The following is a 12,038-nucleotide window of genomic DNA, read 5'->3' on the forward strand; positions in this document are numbered from 1 at the left end:
TTTATCAAAATGCTCCTCTCTAGAGTTATTTTTTGCATCACTCAGTGTTAAAATACATTTTTCAAACGGTACCAAAACCATGAGCAGAGAACTGTGATTCACACTGAAACCTAAGAATTTCAACCGTTATGAATGAATGCTTTGTTCTTCATGCGTATTTACAGGATGTTGAGATGTATTATGCCGAGACAGACACTCCTGCTATGGCCCGAACATCCAATCTGAATGAAGAACTAGGCCAAGTGAGGAGAAGCTCTTCCTGTTAACTTTTACAAATGTTAATCTACCTTGACTCCAATACGCCTCATTCACTGTCTTTTTCTTTTTCAGGTAAAATATCTATTTTCAGATAAGACTGGCACTCTCACCTGCAACATCATGCACTTTAAGAAGTGCACCATAGCTGGAATTACATACGGGTAATTGTGGTGTTCTTTTGCTTTCGTACATCAATACACTCACATTATCCTTGAGCTTTGCATCGTTCTGGCTCTATTAGAGTGCATTGATCTGTTACTTTTTGTTTATATTTGTGTGAGTGGCCACTGATCTATAACGCTGTCTCCAGGCACTTCCCAGACCTGGAATGCGATCGATCCATGGAGGACTTCAGGTCAGATGCCGCTGATTCTATTTGTCCTGTACCCTGGCAAATATTACGCAGGTCTAAGAGGATTATGAAATGATGTTGTCCATTACATCTTATTTCTGTCTGTCTTTTTGCAGTCACCTTCCCTCTACAAGTCATAATTCTACTGAGTTTGATGATCCTGCTCTTATCCAGAACATTGAGAAGAACCATGTAAGAGCTTTTTAGCTGTCCTCTGTTATACCTGGGATATTAAAACGCAGGTTCTTGTGTATCATGTATGTTAATAGTTAAAATCTGTCCTTTTTCTATAGCCCACATGCCCCCAGATTTGTGAGTTTTTGACCATGATGGCTGTTTGTCACACTGTTGTACCCGAGCGAGAAGGAGACCAACTAATCTACCAGGCTTCCTCACCAGGTATCACAATATTCTTATTGGTTTCTGATTGGTATTTGAAGCTTCTCCTTCAGTTTGATTTAGTAGTTAACCACTTAATTGTCACGCTTAAAATCGTTTTCATGTAAGTGAAATAATGATTGACACAGAACATTGTCACAAAACAAAATTTCACTAATCATTCAACATGAGTTGAAGATCCTGAAGAAACTGTATCATGTTTTCCATAAATATCTTAAGCAGCACAACTGTTTTCAACATTGATAATAATTAGAATGTTTCTTTAGCGGCAAATCAGCCTATTAGAATGATTTCTGAAGGATCATGTGACACTGAAGACTGGAGTAATGATGCTGGAAAATCAGCGTTGCCATCACAGAAATAAATGACATTTTAAAATATAATAGAAATCAGTTATTTTGAATTGGTATTTTACAATATTACTGTTTTTACTGTGCTTTTGTCATTAAATAAATGCTGCCTTGGTGACTTTTGACTGATGTTTCTATAATCTTGTGTTTTCAGATGAAGGAGCGCTGGTTAAAGGTGCCAAGAGTCTGGGCTTTGTTTTTACTGCACGAACACCACATTCAGTCATCATAGAGGCGGTTAGCGTGTGTTTTCTTGCCATTAATAATAAGAACTCAAAACGTACTGTTTGTATGTATTAAATTTGTGCTTTTTTATTGTGTTTGTTTCTCAGAGAGAAAAAGAGCAGACATATGAGCTTCTTAATGTACTAGAATTTTCCAGGTAGGAAACAGCTCATTGTGAGGAACTCTCACACCATCACATACAACATCACAAACACACATTGTTGTGTTTCAATGCATGTGTCTTTTTTTTTTTTTCAGCAATCGCAAACGGATGTCAGTGATTGTCAGAACACCTACGGGCAAACTTCGACTTTATTGCAAGGGAGCGGTGAGTGTTTCATAAACCACATAATTAGCGTGGAGACAGAATGTACAGTAATGTTCAAAAGTTTGGGGTCGGTAAGATTTAAAAATATATATTTTTGTCTCTTAAGCTCATCAAGGCTGTCTTTTATATGATCAAAAATACAGTAAAAACAGTAATATATAAAAAATGTTGACATTATAAATGTCTTTACTGTCATTTTTTAATGAATCCTTACAGAATAAAAGTATTGATTTCTTTAAAAACAATATTACTGACCCCAAACTTTTGAATGGTTGTGTTTACAGTACATATACATTCATATTTTGTTAGTTTCACATAATTAATCATTCCTTATGATGTTAAAGCCTATACTCAACATGGATAGGATTATATGCCACAAGCCATAGCAATGTAATGATGCTATGCATGTATTACAGGACAATGTGATTTTTGAGCGTCTGAATGAGACGTCACAATATAAGGACCTAACTTTGGCCCATCTGGAGCAGTTTGCCACAGAAGGTGAAGAGTTTCTCAAGCCTGTCATTGTTTGTCACAGTTTATCTTCTCTTTGGATTAACTTTGGTTTGTGTTTGCATGCGCAGGGCTGCGGACCCTTTGTTTTGCGTATGTGGACCTTGAGGAGGGGGCGTATCAGGACTGGCTGAAGGAGTACAATCGTATCAGCACTGTGCTAAAGGATAGGGCACAGAAACTGGAGGAATGCTACGAACTCATAGAGAAGGTGCATAATATATGCCATGCTTATCACTAGAGAACAGCTATTATATTTGATCAAGGGATTGTTTGAGAGATAGTGTGTGTTTACTCTCACCAATCCAGCCTTTTTACTACAGGACTGATTCACATAGATGAACCACATTTTGTTACACACGATGTAGATCTGAAATCAGACCTCTTAGACAGAACTGAGCAAAACTATGAAAGGATATCTTGTATATTTGTTAGGAATAATTGGCAAGAAAATTCATGGACTGTCTCTCGCATATGGCAAGAGATGGCCATAGAATCACCAAGAGTTGGATACAACTGAAATGCTGATAGATAGATAGATAGATAGATAGATAGATAGATAGATAGATAGATAGATAGATAGATAGATAGATAGATAGATAATAGATAGATAGAGTCTGATGCTGAGATTGTAAATGGGTGTGCTTCAGCTGCAGTGCTTTGATTGATCAACAGGTGGCACCATAACATTACATTTTCACAGCTATGAACTCATATTGTGCAGAAGGTGGTACTCTGTTGTTCTCTCATTAACTTCTACAAGCTATTAACTCACTGACTCCCCATAAGGCCGGATTACACAGTATTGCAAAACCTGGAACTTACTGATCAGAGATCTAAGCCCCAGGACACAGACGCTGTTATATAGAGCAGTGAAAATCCAGTTTGTTGGGTTTTGTGTGCTTTTCAGGGCTCTGGCCCAGATTAGTAGTCTGAGGACGGGTTGGTATACCACAGTGAGGATAATTACCTGCACCGGTCTGCCAAAAGCCCCATAAAACCAGAGTCAACAACACTGCTGTGTTACGTCTGCACACACACATAAATACACTAAACACTCCACAAATATTCCCTTACATACACATACATGGAGGGAAAGAGAAAATAGAAAGAATTGGATAAGAAATGGTAAAAGATGAAGAGGAGTAAATGAGAGCAGATGGAGTGAGAAGGTGTGAAAGATGTTGAGGTGTTGTGTTACCTGGCTTTATTTAGTAGAAAGGTTCGAAAAAATGTTGTGTGCTATCACTTTTCTAAGAAATCACACTCAGGATTTTTGCCTGTGGAGAATAAATTAGAATTTAAAAATCCAATAGAACTCGATCAATATCTAGAAACCAGGATATAAGGGTCAGCTAGTAACACCCTAGTACACCACCCATAACACCCTTGCATCATAATCCAGTTCATTTTCTGAAGTTAGTGAACAGGATTCAAAATTTTAAATTTTAAATTTAACAAAGAATTAATTAAAATAATTTAATAAATTGTATTTATCAGCTGTAATTTTAGTTTGAATTTAAATACATATAATTTTACACTATAAATTATCCATAAACATTTAATCATACACACAATGTGGTATATTTTCCAGAAACAAGACTATATTAATAATTAGACCAATAAATGTAATCTAATCAAATGAATACTGTTCAATTAAATTCAAAGTCCAATTCATATTTATGAGGGGAAGTTACAATTTAGATTTTTATAGTTTAAATAAGTTTAAATTTAGTTTTCTCTTTTCTTCTTCCATCTTCCTCTTTCAATTGTTTTCATCCATCTCTTTGTAACGCAGAACTTGCTGTTGTTGGGTGCCACTGCGATAGAAGACCGGCTGCAAGCGGGAGTCCCGGAAACCATAGCAACACTCATGAAGGCCGACATCAAGATCTGGGTTCTGACTGGAGACAAGCAGGAGACGGCCATCAATATCGGTGTGTGTCATACATGTGTATATAAAAATCAAATGTAAATTCATGCCCCAGTTACACTTAATGTTGTCACATTTTCCTGGTGAAATAAACATAAAAACATTTATTCCAAAAAAATAACTAAAGGCTGTAACAATTTAAACAATATATTTTATTTGTGAACTGTTGTTCAGCTGTTCTTTTTAATAGTCAACTTATTTTCGGATCATCAGTCATCAAGCTCAGTAAACACTGGTCACAGACACGGAGTTGGGAATATATGACTGATTATAACATGGTTTTGCAGTTGTGGGTGTTTGACAATCATGGCAGCTCCAAGGTTAATTTTAAACATTTAGTCCTATGCAAAAAAGTGCTGGGTCTGTTTTGCTGGTTTTATAAGAGATTTGTGCACTTGTCAGCTGGACAGGAAGACCAGTTAAACCACTGAAACCAGACAAGCAAACCACCTTAGGCTGGTTTAAGCTCAGCATAAAAAAGACACACCTTTTTTTTAACTAAAAATGGAAAATAAGCTTTTCTTTTTAATATATTACATGTTTTATTTCTGGTTGCTTAGGAGACTTTTTGTATAATTGACATATTATATAATACACACATATGACAGAATACAATATCAAACAGACACCGATTGAAAACCCACAAGCAGACTCCCAGATTAATGGAGACGTGGAAGGAAGGTCAGATAGGCAGTCAGGCGGGCGCTGCAGACAGACAGCTCAAAATAAATTGGGTGAGACTGGAGATAAAGCACTGGACAGCAGACAGGCATTAGTGGGTAATGACAGATATACAAAGAGGTTAAGTTGTTGTTGGGGTGTGTACGTGTGGCTTTGTGTAACGCCTCTACTGTAACTCCTCTGTGCCTCAGGTTACTCCTGTAAGCTGGTGTCACATGGCATGTCCCTCATCATCGTCAATGAAGATTCCCTGGATGTAAGTACATATTGTGCATGTGTGTGTGTGTGATGTCTCTGGAGGACGTTGGGTGTGGACGGGTGAAGAAAGTGTGTGTCTTTTTGTTCTTGTTCTCAATGATGACACCAGACACTTTAATTACCTTCACCTGTACATGATGAAAGCCATGATGGATCATATGTGCTGTGAAAAATTACATACTTTTGAGTGTGTAACAGAAGAGTAGGCAAGCTTTGGGACATAGTTATGTGCATGCTGGCACAGTTTAAACTGCCCTGTCAATCATCTTATCACGGTTAAAATATCATTTATTTTCCTACCGTTTCGTAGAGAAATGTAGTAGTTCTCATGCGGAGAACTCTCCTTGTGTGTTTGGAATTTGCATAATTATGCATTTAAAAGTTAATGACCAAAGGTGGTATTACAAAAGTTCGCAATGCTGTTGCAAATTAAATATAATGTGGATAACATTGAATAAAAGTATTTTTGTCAGGTTAGATACTGATAATGAATCACTCAAACCCCTTTATCTAAACCTCTACTTAACCGTCGGACTCGCACATCCGTCATGTTTGTAGGTTTTTTAACACTTTTTATTCTTGTTTGTAGTTCTAATCGAATCCTCGTCCAACGCGCAATGGGTTGTGGGGAATATTAGCCGTTAGAGTGCGCAGGGATCTCCACTTCGGATTCTAACCGGAAAAAGTAGACCATCCGGATATCTTTGGAATACTCATTTCAACATACTACGATTTGGGACACACTAATTCAAATTTCGAATACTATTTGGGATGGATAGTATGTGAATTGGGACGCAGCAATGGACACACACTCATTAAGCACTTGCGAAAAAGCTGAATAGCACACACAGGTGTATCTTTAATTAGAAGAACATTTCTGTCCCCTAGGTTGATTTTAAAGGAAGAATGCTTTAAGGAATGCTTATGAATCTAGTTTTAAAAGGTGAATTATAATAGCTATCAATTTTAGCTATCAATCTCTTTGATAATGTTTTCCTTATTTTTCCTCTACTCGGTTGTAGGACAACTAGTCCGCTCCTCTATTTTTTTCTCACACACAAGGTTAATTACTTCCAGGCAAAGATAGTCATGCTAGGGAGCTTGTAAAGTCTCAGATCTCTCAGTCAGCCAGACAGCAAAGCATCACTCACTCACACACATACATGCATTTAAGCACACATACACACACAGACTGAGCAGAGATCTGGAAACAAAAGCTCCCAGGAAGAAACAGGATGACTGTTACGCGTTTCATTTTTCCCCCCTTGTTTAGAAACACTGATAACGGGTTTGTAAAAATACAGTTGGCAGATTTTTGGCTCTTTTTGTTTCCAGTAATTTTGTTTGTAAAATTAAAACAGTATGTTCAGATGATTCGGTTTAGTTGTTGCTGGATTGAGGCTTTAAGAGGCCATGCTATAATTGTAAATATAATTATGGCTGAAGGGTATTGTTACCCCAGCATCAAATTGCTTATTTTAAACTCTCATATCCATTTGCAGATGAGAAGCATGAGTTTGCACAAGTGCCGAATGTTGCATGTAATAAAAAAAATAAAAAAAGTAACTATTATATAGTAACTAATATAAATTATTCCTGTGATGGCAAAGCTGAATTTTCAGCATCATTACTCTAGTCTTCAGTGTCACATGATCCTTTAGAAATCGTTCTAATATGTTGATTTGCTGCTTGAAAACATTTCTTATTGTTATCAATGTTGAAAACAGTGCGTTTTCAGGATTCGTTGATGAAAAGAAATATCAATAGAACCTTTATTTAAAATTGAAATGATTTGGAACATTATAAATGTTGAATAAAAGCTGGATAAATGTATAAAATCTTCCTGACTTAAAACATTCGAAACTGTAGTGTAAATAGAACAATTTAAATATATATAAATATTTTTTAGCAAATATAAAAATGCATTTCAAGAATACAAATGTATTATTCGTTTGTGGTGGGGCCAGTAAAAATATTAGAAGGAAAAAAAATATTGATCCTGATCAAACGGATAAATATAGAATGGAATGTTTTTTTTAGCCGCATTTTATTTACTCTACATGTTTTAGCGCAGCTGCTAGGATGAATTGACCAATCAGCATCCAGAACTTTATAGATTTTATAAGGGCATATTAACCATTCCCATTTTATTAGTATTACTTGCCAAGTCTTTTCATTTGACTTGTTTGTTGATGTCAAAAACATGTGATTAAAATTCAGGCTCAGTGTGAACAGTCCCATTAGGCTCAATCTAAAGCCTATGGCCCAGCAACAAGACGTTGTGGTTGTAATGGGTGGTGATTAATAAATGATAGTGTTGTTTTTGTTCTGCCTCTAATGGGCCGCCATTTGCGGTAGTCAATATTGTACTTTTGAAAATTGTCCAACTACATAATAGGATTTATTGAATGAGTATTTAATGGATTTTTATTTGGACATTTTATGCCACTAGTAAAAGATTGACATTTTAAGGAGATGGGCGGTTCTCGTCTTGGTTAAAACCTCCTAAAGAATTCTTTCTTATCTTATCGAGCTCTTAAAATAACCCACAATACCTCAGACACTGCTGGGGTGAGCCTAATGTCACAGCTGTGTGTGTTTGTGTGGAGGGTATGAAGAGTGTAGTGTGTTTGTGTGTGTGTCAGCTGCCGTTTCATGTAACGCACAGTTGGGCCAACACATCACGGTCCTTCATGTCTTCCTCCTTTCTTTCTGTCTGTCATCTATATAATGCACAAATAAGTTTGTTCGTCGTTGTTGATGGTGTGATTGGTCAATTTTCTCGGTCTTTCCTGTCACACATCTCCTCCTCCGTCTGTCAGCGGCTCCCAAATTTACAGGAACAGGGTGTGCATTAGAGTGTGTTCGAGCATAAGTGTGTGTGTCGAGTGAGGAGTAACGCGATCTCCTTTTGGCGCTCAATCTCGTCAAAACAAATTCTGCCAGCAAAGCCTCCTGGGTAAACATGATGGCTTTTGACTCAGACTCTGTGACAAGTTCCATCTGTCACTCTGCTGTGACACACACACACACACACACACACGGTCCCATTCAGACAGCTGGTGTCCTTGTAACACACATGGAGTTATTCTTATCCAAACATTTTCTTTGCCTCCTTCCTTTGTCGTGCATATTCTTTCCGTGGCCCACACATATTCACTCTTACTTTCCCAGACACACACACACACACACACACACACACACACACACACTGTCTGTCTGTCTGATCTTTCTGATAGGCTGCATTCCACGTTTGCTGTCACACAGCCTGCATTACATGACTTACACAAACATGCTCACTGTAGTCGTCATTAATCATACACACACACACAGGCTGTGCTCCTCTTTCCTCATCCCTATGTGTAATATGAATATTATACACAGAACTAAGAGGTCAGCACATGCGCAAGACGGCTGACATGTAATCGAAATCTGTCACGCACATTATTTAGGGGCCAGAACATTACAGGCATCCACTATGTTTATGTTTTATAGGTGTTTCTGGGATTTAAAGGGATAGTTCACCCTAAAATGAAAATTCATACCGTTTAAGAAATTACCATTTATTATACCAATTACCTGTTATGAGGTTATTTTGTCTGTCTAACACAAAAGTAGACATTTTTGAAGGTTCATGCAGCTATTATACAATGACAGATCATAGCGCCTACAAAAACAACTTAAAAGTACCATAAAAAAATTGGTTCATATGACTCTTTTTATGTCGAAACCTTGTGATGGGATATTTTTTTGTCCTTTTTAGAGCTTCACTTTAAAAAAGTTTGTCTCTTGCCATACAAGTTCAGTGTTCATTTAAGCTCATTGAAATTGTTGTATTGTGAATGTAATCTTGATTATTTGTTATATGTCATTTATTGAAAGGATAGAACATTACTTGCAATTTATGAGGGTATTTTAAATTAAAAAATGCCTTTACAATAACAGCAATCTTCAGTCATGATTAATTCAGATTATTACAAAGCCTCTTGTATGTTATTGCTTTTATAAAAAGTTCCTATGTATTAAAAGTATTATGGGCACAGGCTTTCATTTTATATATGTGACCCTGGACCACAAAACCAGTCGCACGGGTATATTTGTGGCAATAGCCAACAATTCATTGTATGGGTCAAAATTATCGATTTTTCTTTTATGCCAAAAATCATTAGGATATTAAGTCAAGATCATGTTCCATGAAAATTTTTAGTAAATTTCCTACTGTAAATATATGAAACATTTTATTTTTGTGAGTGAATACAGCACAATCGCGAACATAAATGGACAACTTTAAAGGCGATTTTCTCAATGTTTCGATTTTTTTGGCACCCTCAGATTCCAGATGTTCAAATAGTTGTATCCCGGCCAAATATTGTCCTATCCTAACAAACCATGCATCAATGGAAAGCTTATTTATTCAGCTTTCAAATGATGTATAATTCTCAATTTCAAAATTGTGACCCATGTGACTGGTTTTGTGGTCCAGGGTCACTATTATACCGTTCAAAAGTTTGTGGTCGGTTGGGATTTTTTTAAATATAAGCTGTGTGTGTGTGTGTGTGTGTGTTTGTGTGTGTGAGAGAGAGAGAGAGAGAGAGGCCTCGCTGCCTTGTGCTGTTTATGACACAACTGCCATGCTACACTGCCATTGAACAGATAAGGTGACCTGTCATATGTCACAGCAGTTGCCCTTAATGTCTCACTAACTGTGTGTTTGTGTGTGTGTGTGTGTGTGTGTGTGTGTGTCTGTGTGTCTGTGTGTCTGTGTGTGAGATTTCTCTATGAATGGAGAATGTGATCTGTGATATGTAACACCAAAGGGGCCTTTCTCTCTATTCTAAATATAAATGTGATAAGATCCCTTTCGCAGGAACCTGAGAACACAACAAAGCCCCAGTATGTGTGTGTGTGTGCGTGCTTGTACAGTAGTGTGTTCTATAAATGTATGTGTGTTTGTGAGAACATGTACTCTATTCAGTTCCCAGCACAAAGATATACAGAAAATAACATTTACCTTGGATCATGAAATACATTCACTTTTGATATCTGTCAGGGAATGACATAGAAAAATGTACAGCACATCCAAAATAGGGGAAGTCTGGAGTCTAAATGAGTCCTTAATGGGTAAAACTCTAGTTTTCTCTAGAGTGTCTCAAGAGTTCCTAGCAAAAGGTCTTGATAGAAATTATAGAATAACAATGAAACTGCATCACCAGCAGCTGTCCAATAGTGTCTGTCCACTCATTCCATCCTGTCAAACACATTTCACCACCTGAACTTATTCAACACATGGCTGAGTCCCACAGAATTTGGGAGACACTAGTACTAGTCTTTCATATTATGTATTTATTTTTTTATTTACCATTAATTTTAAGTAATGTTCTAATCTTTCATTAAATATGATGAATAATAATTAGACCTTTTTTTGTATGTAAAACTAGAGTTAAGTTTTATATTTTTGTTTTACTTCTACACATTTTAAAAATATATATTTTTTTTATATAGAAAAGTGGCATTGACATTTGTGATTGCCATTTCACGCTTTTAAGAGCGTAAAACATCTACTATAATACAATTGAATAATTATGTTGCTTGCAAAATATTTTAGTGGTAACACTTTATAATATGGTTCATTTCATTAACATTTGTTAACGCACAAAGCATCACAAACTAACAATGAACGTTACACATATACTAATGTGTTTTTTATTGTAGTATATTTTATGTTTTAAATATTAACATTAATGTATTATGAATGAATATTGAACAGTAGTATTATAAATTAACATTAACAACCTTATTGTAAATTTTTACCATTTTATTTGTTTATTCATGAAGGACTAGTCTTGCATTATTTATTTATTTATTTATTTATTTACTCCAAGGCCCCCCACTGTCCACAACAATTTTCAAAAGTCCCATTTGTGAATTACTGAATAAGTTTTTAATAAGATTTTTAAAAATATTTTGGACTACATTTTGAATAAAATATATTGGGAAGATATTCCTTTTGTATTCATATGTGTACAATTTATAAAATGCCTATAGAGTTTAGTGTTTTTTATCATTTTTTGTCAAATACTACATCCTGATCAGATTCAGAACATTGATCAAAGCACAGTTGGAGTAGATTGAGTCCATCAACACTCCTAATGCTTGCACAGTCTTATATTCGACATTTTATTCAGTAACATTAGGCAGTTTTGATTTATATGCTGTTTAACGTTGGTGATTGCATTACTTTACATATGCATCTGCTTACATATGTTTCTGCATCTTCGTTCACATGTGTTTTAATCAGGAGATTCAGTAATCTTTCAGAAGATGTCATAGCGCCACCTACTGTATAACGGTGAAAACATGGAAAGCCGGAAAATTCCGTCAATTGCGGGGCGAGAGTTAAAGGGCTAGTAAAGGTAGTAAAGACATCATTAAAATAATTCATGTGACTCCAGTGGTTTAATTCGCGACGCGAGTGCATTGTTTGCGCACAAAAAAAAAGTACCACTCAATTAACAAAATTATAATCTCCAAAAAACGGTGCGTGCATGTTTTGTTGTCGCAAGAGCAGACTTTATTGCGTGAACGTGCATTGGATATTCATATTTTGTAAATAAAGTGGTACAGTAAATTATGTTTTTCCATCTTGAGGACCCCTTGGAAGTTTGCTCAGGCTGCCTATAGACCCTGTCCCACTGGTTGGGAACCCCTTTCCTAAAGTATTGGCAAGGTTATGGAGAGTGA

At 36.2% G+C, this 12,038-nt stretch overlaps 1 protein-coding gene across 9 annotated transcripts in view; it reads left to right on the plus strand.

The window, feature by feature from the left end:
- The window catches only part of atp8a2 (ATPase phospholipid transporting 8A2), a 59,261-nt gene that overhangs the window by 22,646 nt on the left and 24,577 nt on the right, over nucleotides 1–12,038 (plus strand). For all 9 annotated transcript variants that reach the window (XM_079862548.1, XM_079862545.1, XM_079862546.1 and 6 more), the window contains 12 exons: nucleotides 165–242; nucleotides 331–419; nucleotides 569–613; nucleotides 727–802; nucleotides 904–1,009; nucleotides 1,514–1,596; nucleotides 1,692–1,741; nucleotides 1,843–1,912; nucleotides 2,329–2,413; nucleotides 2,497–2,636; nucleotides 4,224–4,362; nucleotides 5,231–5,295. In XM_079862548.1, the coding sequence (XP_079718674.1) occupies nucleotides 165–242; nucleotides 331–419; nucleotides 569–613; nucleotides 727–802; nucleotides 904–1,009; nucleotides 1,514–1,596; nucleotides 1,692–1,741; nucleotides 1,843–1,912; nucleotides 2,329–2,413; nucleotides 2,497–2,636; nucleotides 4,224–4,362; nucleotides 5,231–5,295 (1,026 nt within the window). The remainder of the gene's footprint in view (nucleotides 1–164; nucleotides 243–330; nucleotides 420–568; nucleotides 614–726; nucleotides 803–903; nucleotides 1,010–1,513; nucleotides 1,597–1,691; nucleotides 1,742–1,842; nucleotides 1,913–2,328; nucleotides 2,414–2,496; nucleotides 2,637–4,223; nucleotides 4,363–5,230; nucleotides 5,296–12,038) is intronic.

The sequence above is a fragment of the Squalius cephalus genome (assembly GCF_949319135.1).
Source record: "Squalius cephalus genome assembly, chromosome: 25".
Classification (NCBI taxonomy): Eukaryota; Metazoa; Chordata; class Actinopteri; order Cypriniformes; family Leuciscidae; genus Squalius; species Squalius cephalus.